The 15,641-nt window shown below is 37.8% G+C and overlaps 1 protein-coding gene across 1 annotated transcript in view; it reads left to right on the forward strand.

Moving 5' to 3' along the window:
* Nucleotides 1–14,720, forward strand: part of ppm1lb (protein phosphatase, Mg2+/Mn2+ dependent, 1Lb) — a 75,691-nt gene extending 60,971 nt beyond the window's left edge. The window contains exons 3-4 of the mRNA XM_058418346.1: nt 10,137–10,298; nt 11,601–14,720. Coding sequence (XP_058274329.1) covers nt 10,137–10,298; nt 11,601–11,950 — 512 coding nt within the window. The 3' untranslated portion in view covers nt 11,951–14,720. The remainder of the gene's footprint in view (nt 1–10,136; nt 10,299–11,600) is intronic.
* The last annotated feature ends 921 nt before the right edge of the window (nt 14,721–15,641 follow it).

Raw genomic sequence — 15,641 nt, forward strand, 5'->3', positions numbered from 1 at the left:
AAATTAAACTCCTCTCAATAGACACTGATCAGGCATAACATTATGACCACTGACTGGTGAGGTGAATAACGCTGATGATCTCCTCATCATGGCAATGTGGCAACAGGCAGAAATGAACATTTTGTCCTCAACGTTGATGTGTTAGAAGCAGGAAAAATGGACAAGCGTAAGGATTTGAGCGAGTTTGATGAAGGGGCAAATTTGTGATGGCTAGACGACTGGATCAGAACATCTCCAAAACTGCAGCTCTTGTGGGGTGTTCCCGGTCTGCAGTGGTCAGTATCTATTAAAAGTGGTCCAAGGAAGGAACAGTGGTGATCCGGCAACAGGGTCATGGATGGTCAAGGCTCATTGATGCACGTGGGGAGCGAAGGCTGGCCCGTGTGATCCGATCCAACAGACGAGCTACTGTTGCTCAAATTGCTGAAGAAGTTAATGCTAGTTCTGATAGAAAGGTGTCAGAATACACAGTGCATGACGGGTCAGGGCAGCAAAAGGGGGAACAACACAATATTGGGCATGTGGTCATAGTGTTATGCCTGGTCAGTGTATAGTTTAGTTTAAGACCACTTTTATACCCTGATTGAGATTGAACTGGTGCAACTTACAACTCAAAAAAGAGGAGAAAATGGTTAAGCGTTGCTGTTTTATTACTGCAGTAACATAAAATTGGTCATATTATGAACTATAAAAGCCTTTCTGTCTGAATTACCTCAGTTAGTTTTTTCAACTGAAAATGAAAAGCTCTTAGGTATAGTATCTAATGATCGTTCTTTTACGGTTACTGATCACCTCCACTCCCTCTTCAAATCGTAAAAAAATCTGTACACCTTTCATTCAAATCGTTGAGAAGTTACATATTTTTGGGCATGAGGCACTTGAAGGCTGCCCTAGATATGCACACAGACATGATGTGTTTTATTCATCTGTGCCACTTTCCCCAAAAGCACTGATGCTTTATTGATGATGAGATCGAGCAAGGAAGAGAAGGCTGAAAAATTCATAGTGGAAGACACTCCATCACTCCTCATTCCTCTCATTTTTGCTTTTTCTGAATTCCAAAAATAGCGTTTTGGTCCTGGCTTGTGGGGATCGGATGTTTACCTTGTTGATTTGCTTTACACAGCATTTCTGTTTATTACTGTTTACCCTTTCAGGGGTTTTTTTTTAACCTGATCAAGTTTTTTAAACCAGTGGATCTAATCCTAATATGTCTAGCTTCAATGATTGATATATCCCCCCCCCTTCACTCAGTGATCCTGATCATGTCATGGTTGTCAAACAGACTGGTTTTGAGTGTTTCTAAAACTGCTGATGCTCTAGGATGTTCCTGAAGACAAAAATCCAATATATAAGTCCAAGAAAAGTCTAAAAACAAAGTTTTTCCTGATTGGCTATCTGCCAGAGTAAGAGTAGAAAAGATCCTGTGCCCACTTCAAGCTTGTTTTCCAGTTTTTGCCTGATATTTGTAAAAACTCAGGTGGTCTTCTGGTCTTGTAGCTCATTCAGCTCAAGTCTCAATGTGTTTTGAGATGCTTTTCTGCTCACCGTGGTAATACAGAGTGGTTATTTGCATTGCTATAGCCTTCTTGTCAGCTAACACAGTCTAGCCATTCTCCTCTGACCTCTCTCGACAACAAGGTGTTTCTAGCTACAGATCTCTGGAAGTTTTTTGTTTTTTGGTTTTGGTTTTTTTTCTGCTGTTTGCACCAAACTCCAAAGACTGTTGTGGAATGAAAATCTTAAGTGATCAGCAGTTTTGTGGAAAATGCAAACAAACCCATCTGGAACCGACAAACATGCCACCCAAGGTCAAAGTCACTGAGACCAGTGACTTTTTCCCCCCATTGTGGTGTGTGATCTGACTTGTAGCTCCATTGATTTTATGCATTTACGCCGCTGCTACATGACTGGCGGATTACATGACGTTTGCACAATAAATTAGCAACGAAACTTGTCTTTGATTTCACATTTCAAATGACGTTGTATTCATTAATAGTGGAAAAAAATGGTGACGATCTCCTTGTCTGAATACGTTATAAAAAATATCCTTTGATAGCTGGTATGCTTACAATCACAATAATCACAATTTTTTTTTTACCTCTTTCTGCTTTAAAAAGCTTCTGGTTCCTTGACAGGTGTAATAATCACCATACACCCCACAGTCATGCACATCATCTGGTGAGATCAGATCATTCATTGCTGTCTTTAAATCAGATCTGGAGTCTTAGAGGCTCATAACAAACTTGTTTTCCATATTTCTTGTCTTGTCCTGAGGGTATAGCCTAATTAAATGTTAATATATTTTTTTAAAGGATATATTTTAAATGTATTATTTTTCTGCACTCAGAAACCCAGCACTGTGCAAACATTCAATTAAACTCTATATAAATGCTATACTTCCTTATTGATTTATATTTAAATATACAAACTTTTGATTATGTAACAGAGACTCTCTATTCCTTAGTCAACAATAAAGTTGTTCCAGTAAGGTACAAATAAAGGAAAAGCCATTCAAAGGCATGTTTGGAACTGGCTTTGTGTTTGGCGTTGGCTGTGCATTGTTCCGCTGATGAGGATTTAATTGTGTCGCAGCAGAAATAGCGTATATATAAATGACACTGCTACAGATGTGGCAGGGCAAAAGAAATACGGCAGCTGAAATGAGGACGTGTGAGAGTGTGGAGGACAGGCAGGTGTCATCATTACTGTCCGCTGTGTTTCAATCATCCCTGTGGATCCGGGTTCCTATAACTGACATGCAAAGGAAATGAGAGCATCGGAAAGGGTAGAAGGAGCAGGATTCGTAGACGTGAAGGGTGTGATAAGTGTGCTGGCAATGTGCAAGACATATAGACATCTCTCCTTCTTACACTTTTTTTTTTATAACTCTCTCTCTCTCTCTCTCTCTCTCTCTCTCTCTCTCTGGCCTCTGTGGATTGGCAGCGTGTCTAATTGGAGAGGGAGATGAGTGGACCAATACAACTCATTATCTTCTTCAACACTGGGAGGAGATAAAAATAATTAGAGACACAGGGGAAGATTACAAAGAGATAAAGTGTGTGTGTGTGTGTGTGAGAGAGAGAGGGAGAGAGAGAGAGCAGAAATGCAACAGAAGACTGTATATTTGTAATCTTACCTTAATTAGATTGAAACTATTTCATTACTTTGTCACTGTATGAAGGTATTGTCAAGTACACAACAACAGCAAGTGCTGGTTTTTAAAAAACAGAATTGATATAGCATCATAGCATTCAGAATATTTTGTTATTTTATTATGTTCTTGCACCTTATACACAGTATATCAGTCTGACCAACGAACCAACAGACTGAATCACTGGCTATTTCTGTGGCCATCATCATCGAGGAATCGACTCTTTGGAATCGACTCCCTAGTAACTTTAATGTGAAGCGAAAGCAAGACCTAAGCACACGGCATATACATAATAAATATATATTTTGTCTAGGATTAGAACTGCTAATTGATTCGAATTGCTTCGCTACGCACGACGTGAGCCGAGTATTATGTGCACACAGTGTTCTTTATAACATAGAAGTAATCGATGATGGAATTATTGCCAATTATTTTTCCTATTGATTTTGTCTTTTCGCCTACTTTTTTAATCGTTGCTTTTCCATGTATACTATACTATACTCTAAATTACAAATGACTGCACTTTACGCTTGAATTTCTTTCAATTGTTTGGTTGTTGTTTTTTTTTCGTCTAAGAATTTAAAGGTTTGATTTATTTATATTAACGATGGCTCGATTTTTTTTTATTAACGATCGTGTACAGCTTACACAGCATAATCTTTCCAGTTATTCCATGAGGCAGAATGGAATTTGAATCTAAAGTATTGAATGTGTGTGTGTGTGTGTGTGTGAGAGAGAGAGAGAGAGATGTATAGAGAGAGTTATAAAAAGTGTGTGATGACATCAGGGAGGCAGAACCAGAGAGAAAGAGAGACGTTTTAGGAAAGGATTCATGCTAAATTGGCTGCATAGCCCGAGGACATCAAGGAACCTCTCAGAGCTGACTATAATGGTATTAGAGTGTACACTAGATAATACAGATATTATATGATTTACATTATGCGATGAATATTACAAAACGTGGACTGTGGAAAATAAATCAACAATGTGGCATGACATGGTTTAATTAAAATTAAAATTAACTATCACTTTCCATTCAGTAATATTAGCTTTCTTTTTATTTGAGCGAGTTTGACAAGGGCCAAATTGTGAAGGCTAGACCACTGGATCAGAGCATCTCCAAAACTGCAGCTCTTGTGGAGGTGTTCCCGGTCTGCAGTGGTCAGTATCTATCAAAAGTATCCTTTTGTGAGATGGAGGCCCAACTTACAGGACTTAAAGTACTAAGATCTTGGTGCCAGATACCACAGCACACCTTCAGGGATCTAGTGCAGCTCATGCCTTGACAGTTCAGGGCTGTTTAGGCAGCAAACAGGGGGACCAACAAAATATTAGGCAGGTGGTCATAATGTTATGCCTGATCGGTGTATAGTCACATTTAATCACTTCATCATCTATGAACATAAGACAAAAAAATAACACAAAAGAACGCAGCTTGACATGTTAAGAATAAGGTTTAAGACTTTTCAGTAGTGGAGAACGTAAACGTTACAGCTTTACCTCTGATTAACATTTTTATCAATGTTAATAAACATCTCCTTGCCAGAAAACGTCACCATATCAACCACAAGGTTTTTCTTTGTTATACAACAACACAATCTTTTGTAAGTGTTTGCTGTTAGGCTTAAATTGTGTGTTGCATCCGCCACATAATAAATCCCTGTGGAAGCTGTTACTATAGAAACGATTAGAAGGAGTTTATTAATATAAAGTGTGATTTGTCTTGCAGTCATCACTTTCTGACCAATCAGAGTTGAGTATTCAGCAGGTCTGTGCGCTATAAATCATTTAAATCCAGTAATATTAATATTAGCTTTTTTATTTATTTGTGTCATTCAGCTGCATCTAAAAGTGAAAGCTAATAATAATAATCAAACCTTAATCTGCGAGAGAGAGAGAGAGAGAGAGAGAGAGAGATGTTTCAGTGTTTAGATTTAAACAAAATAAAATAAAACAGCACAGCCATTAGAGGTCCTTGGCATAGGCAATATAAGTGTTTGCCAGTGGCACAAGCGCCGCTCCTGAAATAGCATGCCGTTTCCGTGTACTCGCTGTCCTGCTCCAATAAATGATGTTGTTTTAATGGACAAGTCATCAGCTGCCCAGGACCTGACCCCACTTTTCAACAGTAAGAGTGGAAAGAGGTGAAAAAAGCAGCAGCAAGGGCAACAGGCAATCAGATTCCCACCCCTACCCGCTGTGGTGCCTCCTTCTTGACCTTGCTCCAAATGAACAGAAAAGGTGGAAGAAATTTAAAATGGATTACAATTTCATTAAAAAAAGTGTGATTTTCAAGCTCAGACGAGGGGCATGTTAGCTTAGCTTAGCTTTTTCTCACACCTTTCAGGGTTGTCGGTAGATTAAGGTTTGAGGGGTTTCCTCCAGCTTCCTCCATAGACATGTGTTTGTAGGCTAACTGGCATCTCTAAATTGTCCATAATGTGTGTAATTGTGACCTGTGATGGGTTGGCACTCGACCAGGGTGTCCTCCACCTCGTGCCCTGAGTCGCCTGGGATAGACTCCAGGTTTCCTGTGAAGAAATAGAAGAAGCCTTTATTATCGCCATGCATAGATTATAGCACAGTGGAATCCTTTTTCTTCGTATAGCCCAGCTGACGTAGTTGGGGTCAGAGCACAGGGGGCAGCTATGATGGAGCAGAGAGGGTTAATGGCTTTGATCAATTCCCCAACAGTAGCAGCTTGGCAGTGCTGATCAACAACCCAGAGCCTTAACCACTTAGTCTACCCCATAGAAGAATAACGTGAAGAAAAATGAGCTCTACAGAAAATAGATGGAAATTTTAGGTCTTTATTAAACCACACTACAAGAAAGCCTGCTGTCTTTATGCAGGAAACTAGAAGCCACCTGATATTTACATAACCTGCAGGAAATAAATGCATAATAAATGAAAATAGGTTTAGAGAATGACACTGCTTACACCGACACATTGATCACTCATCATATTATTCGTTCACATTTCCAGCATTTGGCAGACGTATTTATTCAGACCGACTTACAAATGTGATCATTATTCTTTAATGTTTTAATTCTTTGTAACGCAATAAAACACTAAAAAATAAAGATTTAATAGTACGCCATTACAATACAGTTTCATCAATAAAGTATTTTTAAATCTACATCATTCCTTACTTCAATAATGTAGATAAAATTATAAAATAACATTTTCTACCCTCTTTCCATCTATAAACATTTTCCTTCTGCTTTCATCTGTCTCTGCTTCATTATTTCTCTCACGCTGTCTTTTTTCTCCCATCTTCATTCTTTTCTCTCTTATTGCAGCACGTTTTTCATTTGCCCTCTCCTTTAGACCCCTATAAACTTTCTCATTTGTCTTTCTTTCATCTTCCTTTTTTTTTTCTCCCCACCTTTCATTGCCTCTGATTTTGCATGTTTGGAGACGAGCAAGCTCGGTAGGAAATGTGGAGATGATCGTCTGCTAGATGATTATGTAATCACTCATCTTTTATAATAGGAGTGAAGAGTACTTGCGAGTAGGGGGTGTGAGGTTTATGTTTGTTTGTTTGTTTGTTTGGTGTTTACTTACATTTATTAGAAAGCTTGGTAAAGGAAAAAAAAAAAGATGTGAAAAATTAATTAGCTAGAATTTTGAGCCTCATGAAACCTTTATGAAAGCCTTATGAAGATGTATGGTATCTTTTTAACGGAAACACAATTAATAGAAAATGAAATGAAATAAAAACACATGCTTATATTGTACTTGTTTAAGTTCATCTAAGTGTTGCAGTCATCCAAGACTTCCTGTTTCACTGGGGTATAAATACGTGGTGACACAGAGGACAGATTCATTTAGTCATCCGTCATCATGAGGAAGATTACAGAAGTTACAAACAAACTAAGACTGTGTGTTCGCCCTCCCAAATGAGGAAATGACTACGAAAATAGCTCTGTGTAATGAAGGTGCTCATATCTACTCTGAGGACGATAATTGAGTTGTTTAAAACAACCAGAGCTGTCGTAAAAGAGAAGAGCATATAAGTGTATTTTTCTCTTACACACAGAGAGAGAGAGAAGGATGGTTAGAGATCATGGTTGGAGATGGCATAACCGTGTGTCTAAATCTACAATTAAGCACCACCGCCATGCCAAGCAGCTATTTAGAAGGCGAGCCAGAAAAAAAGCTTTTTCGTTTATTTAACCACAAAATTAAGCATCTGGTGTTTACTAGATGAGACTGGAACTTTGACTGGAACCAAGGTCTTTGGTTAGATGAGTTAAAAATAGAGCTTGTCTGGAAAAGTGTTTATTTGGTGTAAAATTCACAGTGAAATTCTTTCTTCGCATATCCCATCCTTGGACAGTTGGGGTCAGAGCGCAGCGTCAGCTATGATACAGCGCCCCCTGGAGCAGAGGTGTTGAGGGCCTTGCTCAAAGGCCCAGCGGTGGCAGTTTGACGGTGCCCGATCTTCTAATAAACAACCCAGAGCCTTAACCACTTGAGATACAGCTCTGGGTTGTTGGTTGTAAGCTGCCACTGTTGGAGCCATGAGCAAGGCCCTTAACCCTCCATGCTCCAGAGGCACTGCATCATGGCTGACCCTGCGCTCTGACCCCAACCTCCAAATTTGAGAAATGTGACTTGCTGTAATGAGTGACAATAATAAATACCTCCAAAAAGATGTTACACGTTAAGTAGCCTAATCTGCACTGTTAAGTACGCTGAAGGATTTGGCTGTTTTGGATCCTCTTAAGGGTGCCATCATGGACTCCCTGAAGTACCAAGAGATTTTGATTGTAAACCTCTGCTAAGAAGATACAACTGGGTCATTGTTGAGTCAGTGATCCAAAACATGCATCCAATTCCTCCTAAAATGGTTTATTGACCAAAGAATCGAGATTTTGACATGGCCATCCAAGTTCCCTATTGGTAACCTGTAGGGTGAGCTGAAGAAGACAGTCCATAAGAGCGAACCTCAGAGTCTGGAGGATGTGCAGAGATTCATGCTCTGAGATTCGTGCTTTCTTTAAGCATTACAGGAGAACTCTTGTACATGTATTATAATATTGGGAGGGACAATGTACAACCTGCAAGGGTGCCAATAATCATGCTTTTGTTTACTCAAATGGATTGTTACCATAGCAGCTGTATGCTTTGTACTATTTCCCCCGCTGCTACTTAACCACAAAGAACATTTTGCGTGATAATAATTGTGGAGCTGACTCAAGATAGAAGAAAAGTATTTTAGTATTTTGGGATTATTTTTAATAGATTTGAACAAACATCCAAAAAAAAAAAAAAAACCCCACTATAAGAACAATTCCAGTTGATCGGTCATGAATCCAGGCTTTTGAGTTTACTTCTGCTTTCATAATGGAATGAGAGAGCGTAAGAGAGATAGATTAAACGAGTGTGTATGTGGGTGGTGGTGGGGGGCACGCTAGGGAGATTCCCTCATTTTCTACACTCATCCCTTTTGTCTTCACTTCTCTCCTCTTCCTTTCTATAAATATCTTCTTCTTTTTTTTTTCGCACTCTTCATGTCATGCTTTTTTACATCAGAGTTCCTTTGACACGTCTTCTTTTCTTTTCTTTTTTAGCCTGATTAGGGAAAGAGGAAACTATTCTACTTTATCACTGAAATCTTCCACATTTTTAGTCAGACCTTCTAGGATTATGAAGAATCTTTTTGTTGCGTCTAATGTGCTTGATTTTGCCTTGACTTTTTACAAATTGTTTTTTTTTTGTGCTTTGTTTTGTTTTGCACTAAACTACTTGCACATGATTTCTCCTAGCAGGGAATACACACATGTAATTACTTTCTATGAGAGCTGTACTCATGTTCCATGCATGTGAATCGCAGAGGGCTTAGGATGAATGCGTGTTGTGATGTCGCATCACATGTCTTAGTCCAAATCTGTAGAAATTTCGACTTTGCTTGATTTTGTGTTCATTTCTATGATCGCAACGTCCTGTATTCCTGGAGAAACTGCTCAGTGAGCGTCACGTACCAAAAGCTCTCTACAGAGCAATGCACAGCTAACACTGCATCGATTGGAAAGGATATTCTGGTATACTCTGTTATCGCTACCAATCTGTTAGTAAAGGATTGTTTTTGGCATCCGTGGCAGATTATTTGCTGTTAATAAATATCTAAAAGTGGAAACAAGCTGAACAGAGTCAATGAGGATGTTTTTATTTTTGGATTTCATGTCACAACGTCCCAAATTTATCACATCTACTACACCTGTAAACGATGTGAAATGAATCCGGTGTGTTCGAGCACCAGTCTGCCAAGGAGTTCAGCCTTGTGCCGGATCATTTTTGGGCCGTCGGGAATACAGTGTTCCTTACTTACTTACTTTGTAGCGAGTAGCTCAGTTTGTCCTGGTGTGAACCCTTCTCCTCATATCTTCCTTTCATCATTAGCATAGCTTTCTAATGCCGTGTTATGAAACCAAGAAAACTCTCGTCTACTGCATGCTAATACGAAATCGCCGAATATATGCATAATAATCATTTTATGATGCTTAATAGCATCAACGCAGTGCTTTGAATCAGGTAAAGGTGACTTTTTTTTTTTTTTCCTGATCAGTATGCTTTGTTTAGCTTTTGAAAGCCACGTTTAAAGCTCTGAGGGGAGGAACAGATGGTCCAACAGGCGGTTTGTTCGGTGCCGATGGGATCTCGGTGAGCAAACCCTGGGCCTGGGAAAATTAAACAAAGGAGGGAAAAGGGAGTGAAAAGAAAGGATTCAGCAAGGAGAACAGGGGAGAAAAAGCAGAGTTAAAGTTGCTTTGGAGAAGCCAAGTGTTTTTTGAAGTTAGCAGGTGTTTAGACTGGCTGAGTCCCAAAAGCAAGTGTACAGTGTGTTCTGGGCCTGAGAGAAAGGAGCGATTTTTATAAAGGAAGGTCAATCGGTCAGAAGACTAAGACTAGTTTTTGTTTTGTTTCATCTTGCAATGATGAATCTAACCGTTCCTGTTTCTCTCTCTGTCTTTAGGAACAACATGCCTGGTGGCGATGCTGTCTGATAAGGAACTGACAGTAGGTAACGTCGGTGATTCCAGAGGAGTTTTGTGCGATAAAGACGGTAATGCCATCCCCTTGTCATATGACCACAAACCCTACCAACTTAAAGAGCGCAAGAGGATCAAGAAAGCAGGTGAGTCACAGGAAAAAAGGTTTTCTCAAAACCCAAGGATGAAACGTGTGACGTTTGTGCAATGGTACTTTGTTGCCCCCTAATGATTGCAGCTGGCATTGCATGTATGATGCACTATGTGAAGTTGAAGGACGTTGTACAGTTCAGGTTTTACAGGGTGAATTAATTTTTTGGGGGGGACAAATTCGATACCTTTAAGCTTAAATTAAAGCTTTATATCATTATCAGGCAGCCCTTATTTAAACTACTATATTATTTTACCCTGTATTACATTGCTGTTAAATTCTTAAATCTGATTGTTGATTAATTTTCTATGCCAGAAGCTCTAATGGTAAGCTCTCACATTAATGATTTTAGCTATTAATGGACAAAATATTCTATTGTTTATTAAAGAAATAAAAAAATTATTAAAGGAATAAAACCTTGCTGTTATTGGAAAATAATCATCTTTGATGACTTTTCCTACAAAGTGCCTCATTGGGTTACGAAACCCTTCAAGGGAGTGAACCGAAATAGGCGAAACTTGTAAAACTATTAACAACAAAATTGAATCACCATTAGGAAACAGCTTCAGTGCTTCCTGGAATGCTGTCCTAGAATAATTTGAGCTTGATATTAGGTGTTCAAAACCAAAAATCGAAAAGTTTATGGAAAGTTAAGTTAAATAAACGTTTGATTTTCAGGACCTGTATTTTTTCAAATCGACTGGATTGAATTAGTGCTTCCATAAAATCTGCTTAATACCAACAGCACTTTTATCCTTACTCATTTTTTACAATGATATTTGCATATCTTTGACTTTGCACTAGATTGTGATTTATTTATATTTAACCTGCAGTTTCTTTGCTTTTTAACGCTCGTAATATACTAAGTCTTTATTTAAGTAAGATGAAATTTAGAGACGTTTTCGTGAATGTACATGATATTTGTGTTGAACTGAAAACGTAATAAAGTGAATTTGCAGCTCATGCAGCACTACAAAATCTAATCACTCACCAGGGTTGTACCAATAGCTGTAGATTAGCTGATTCAGTTCACCACTCTTTATTTCCAGCCCTTTTATTAGAGAGCGAAATATTAGTCTCTTTGCGTGGGATTGTTTTTATTCAATGTCTAAGATTTCAGTATATAAAGATGAACGTAAAGTTATAGCATATGCCACAGTAACTGCTCTAGCATGTTGTATGTCATCACACAGCTACTAATTTCTCACAGGAATAGCGTAAATTAACAAATTCGTGATAGAGCTTTCCTTTCATTCTGATCAGTGGCTTGAACATTTTATTTTCTTCTCGCTCTCAGGTGGCTTCATCAGCTTCAATGGCTCATGGCGCGTGCAGGGAATCCTGGCCATGTCTCGATCCCTGGGCGACTACCCTCTCAAGAAGCTAAGCGTGGTCATCTCCGAACCCGACATCGTGACATTTGACCTGGACAAACTGCAACCCGAGTTCATGATCCTGGCGTCGGATGGCCTGTGGGACGCCTTCAGTAACGAGGAGGCGGTGCGTTTCATCCGCGAGCGCCTCGATGAGCCACATTTCGGTGCCAAGAGCATCGTGCTGCAGGCGTATTACCGTGGCTGCCCAGACAACATCACAGTCATGGTGGTTAAATTCAAAAAGAGTGGCGCCAAAGCGGCCGAGCAGTGAACCACGACTGATATGAACTAATAATATATTCAGTATATCATCGGTATGACTACCAGTTTATTCGAATATATTATTAGCTCGTATTTAAGGATGCAAAAGGAAAATCATGTCGTGACTATTTTTGGAGCAAGAACTGTTTATTACAATAATGTCAAATTAAAGTCAACTCATGTCATCCAGTCATGTCATTTTCTTAAATCCTTTGTTTCAAATAGCGCATGATGGAGAGAAATTTCATGAGCTTACATAACCCCTTAATATTTTAGGCTAATATTCATTTGTTCATGTTAGTGAATTATTCAGTAATTACTATGGATGATATAATAGGTATGTAGATATGGAAGTGAAGAATGTAGGTACAGGATGTGGGATATTCATCGTTTATATAATGCCAGTATTGACAGGAGGGTTGTGGTGTTTTCAGGAATTAAAGTGGATTTTTTTTTTTTTTTTTCAGATGAAAACTGAAGCCTTCATTAGAATTCGTTCTTAGGTCTATGATTTCTTAAGGCAAGACACCACAGGTCACGTCAACCATTGTTTCGCTTTTTGTGTTAATTGTTGTCCAAAGCGTATGTTCCCATAAGCTATAGTAAAAAAATATATATATCAAAAATCATCAGAAAATTTTTTGAATAAAATTTTTTTTGTCCGCTCAGTTTTTAACGATCACAATATCAAAAACTTAGCAACTCTAAATAAGTAGCTCAAGTGGTTAAGGCTCTGGGTCATTGACTGGAAGATCAGAGTTCAAGCCCTAGCACCACCAAGCTGGGCCCTTGAGCAAGGCCACCAACCCACCCTGCTCCAGGGGCACTGCATCATGGCTGACCCTGTGCTCTGACCCCAACCCCCAAGGATGAGCTATGTGAAGAAAGAATTTCACAGTGCAGTAATGTATAAGTGATAAATAAAGACAACTTAAATTCATCAAACATCCCTGAAAATCTTCTCTGCTGAATTATATGTCAGTATTGCATTAAAAAAAAAAAAGTCTTCTTTATAAAACCCTCATTCATTTTTAAACCCACTTTCTCCAAATACTTTTGCTACACAACCTGCATTCGTGAAAATGTTCATGTTTATCACTATCCCCAATTAGATGCGTATTAAAGAGGTAGCAAAATCCCAAATATTTAATTCTTGTTAAATTCACATTCGATTTTATACTGAAAATATGGTGTAAAATATTTTTTTATAGCACTGCATGCTAGTTTCTTGATTAAGCGATACAAAAATAATTTTCTAACAAACTTTCAGTAAATTTTTTTTTTTTTTTTTTTTTTTTTTGAGAATGTCTTTTAATTATTACATTTTTTGGATTTTATTTACTCTGCAAATTCCTGGATATTAAATGATAAAAAAAAAAAAAACCTGCATAAATATGCATAAATACATGCACCTTTTTAATAGTTAAGAAAATAAGATAGATAGATAAGAAAAAAAATACTTCAGGCTCAGAAAACCAGCAACAAGCAAAAATGTAATTATGATATTTGTTCTTTATTTCACTTGTAGTGTCTTGCCTTAAATCCTTCGGGCTCATTTTAAAAAAAATAAATAAAAAAATAAATTTTAACCAAAACTGATCTGATATGATGCCTTTTGTAAACTCGAAATGCCTGGACTCACAGAATAACTAGTATAAAGTTATAAAAACATCATTTATGAAGATTTCTTTTTAATGTTATGACTTTATCTGTTCTCTTTATCCGGTTAGCGTTAAGTATAATAGCGAATTCACAATAATCTTGAAGCGGTAATATAGTGAAGAGATAGTGGTTACGCGTTGTTTTAATCATTACTTCCTGTTGTACCGCAGCGTTGTGGAGTTCTCGAATCTGATTGGTCAGAAGGGGTTCGTTATCGTTCTATACCATTAGCTCCAGCTGGAATTCAAATTAGGTTAGGTTTATATTAATGTGCTTGTTCTGATCTTTCCTAGTAACAGCTGATTGATAAGGACTTATAATTAAACAGATTTACAAGGGGTTTGGTATTTAACAAAGGAAAACGGTGATCGTTGCTAATGGCGAAGTTTTCTGTAACATCATGTTTACTTAACGTTTATGGAAGGAGTCTCCAGTTTCAGTGCACTTTCTGGTTTCTCTGTGTTTTTGTTTTGTCATGGTGAGGGAATAACTTGTGTTACGAATGAATTTTTAATATTTTAGGTTGTGTCTTTATTGAAAAATCATCAACAGTGAAGAGGGGAAATGGCATCATGGTATCCTGTTGTTGTTTTTTTTCCTTACAATCTGTGTGTGCTATACATTTTAACAGGCATTGCTTGCTTTTGGTAAATTCGTCTTTCTCTGTCTCATCTTGTGCTTTGGCCCCAAGTGTTGTAATAAAACCATAAAGGAAAGCTGGTAGATAAATAACGTGTGCTATTACAGTATATACAGTTGTAGAGATGATGCTTCTTTGGTTTATTTTTGATCCTAATTCAGTCCAAATCCTAATAACTGCAGCTGTTAACACACGTCAAAGCGAGTGTGGCAACTAATATAACTTGTATAACGTTGTGTGCAGAAAACAAAAAAAGACAAACATGTTCTTGTTGCCTTATTTCTACATTTTATCATTATATTATTTTGTTGCTTCACCCCAATGTTAGACTTTCATAAAGTGTTGTCATGCACATCAAATGTAAATATGATATTTTGCATATTGAAGTCTCGTTGAGACAGACTAATAAAGTGAATGTACATATTGAATCTTATTAACCACAATTCCAATAATATTAAAAAAAAAAAAAAAAAAAAAAGGAAATGCATCAAATTCTGGTTTATTAATATCTGATGATATTTAATAGCTATTAGCTTTTTATGTGCTGGGTTTTTTTGTTTGTTTGTTTGTTTTTTGGGTTGTGTATTCCTGCAGAATACAGTACAGTTGTAAAATGTTTTTTTTTTTTGTTTAAAAAGAATCAAAACATCAAAAAATGTCTGTGAATTTAAGGGGAAATGAAAATGTAACAATAAAAAGTGCAAGAATGAAAGACAAAATTTCTTCATGTATTAAGTGCGTAATGATGCATAATCATGTTGAGCTGCTTCCTAGATTAGAAAGGTTCCCTTTTTTAAGTCTGGATTCTTCCTCATTTTTCTTGCCGTTGTCACTATCGAGCTGCTAAATAAGGAGAATATAAAGCTAAAGATAACGGTAAAGCTGCTTTTAGCAATGTGTGTGGTTAAAAGTGCTATAGAATGAAATTTGCAATATACACTGATCAGGCATAACATTATGACCACTGACAGGTGAAGTGAATAAGACTGATGATCTCCTCATCATGGCACCTGTTAGTGGGTGGGATATATTAGGCAGCAAGTGAACATTTTGTCCCTCAAAGTTGATGTGTTAGAAGCAGGAAAAAATGGACAAGCGTAAGGATTTGAGCGAGTTTGACGAAGGACCAGATTGTGATGGCTAGACCACTGGATCAGAGCATCTCCAAAACTGCAGCTCTGCCGCTAACATCTTGATGCCAGATACCACAGCACAACTTCAGAGATCTAGTGGAGTCCATGCCTCGAAGGGTCAGGGTTCTTTTGGCAGCAAAAGGAGGACCAAAACAATATTAGGCAGGGGGTCATAATGTTATGCCTGAGTGGTGTATGTAGATGTGATTCACGGAGAGCAACAAAAAAAAGGAGAGAGAAATTGCTCATGATATGCTGCATAACAT

Source organism: Hemibagrus wyckioides, linkage group LG20 (genome assembly GCF_019097595.1).
Source record: "Hemibagrus wyckioides isolate EC202008001 linkage group LG20, SWU_Hwy_1.0, whole genome shotgun sequence".
Lineage (NCBI taxonomy): Eukaryota > Metazoa > Chordata > Actinopteri > Siluriformes > Bagridae > Hemibagrus > Hemibagrus wyckioides.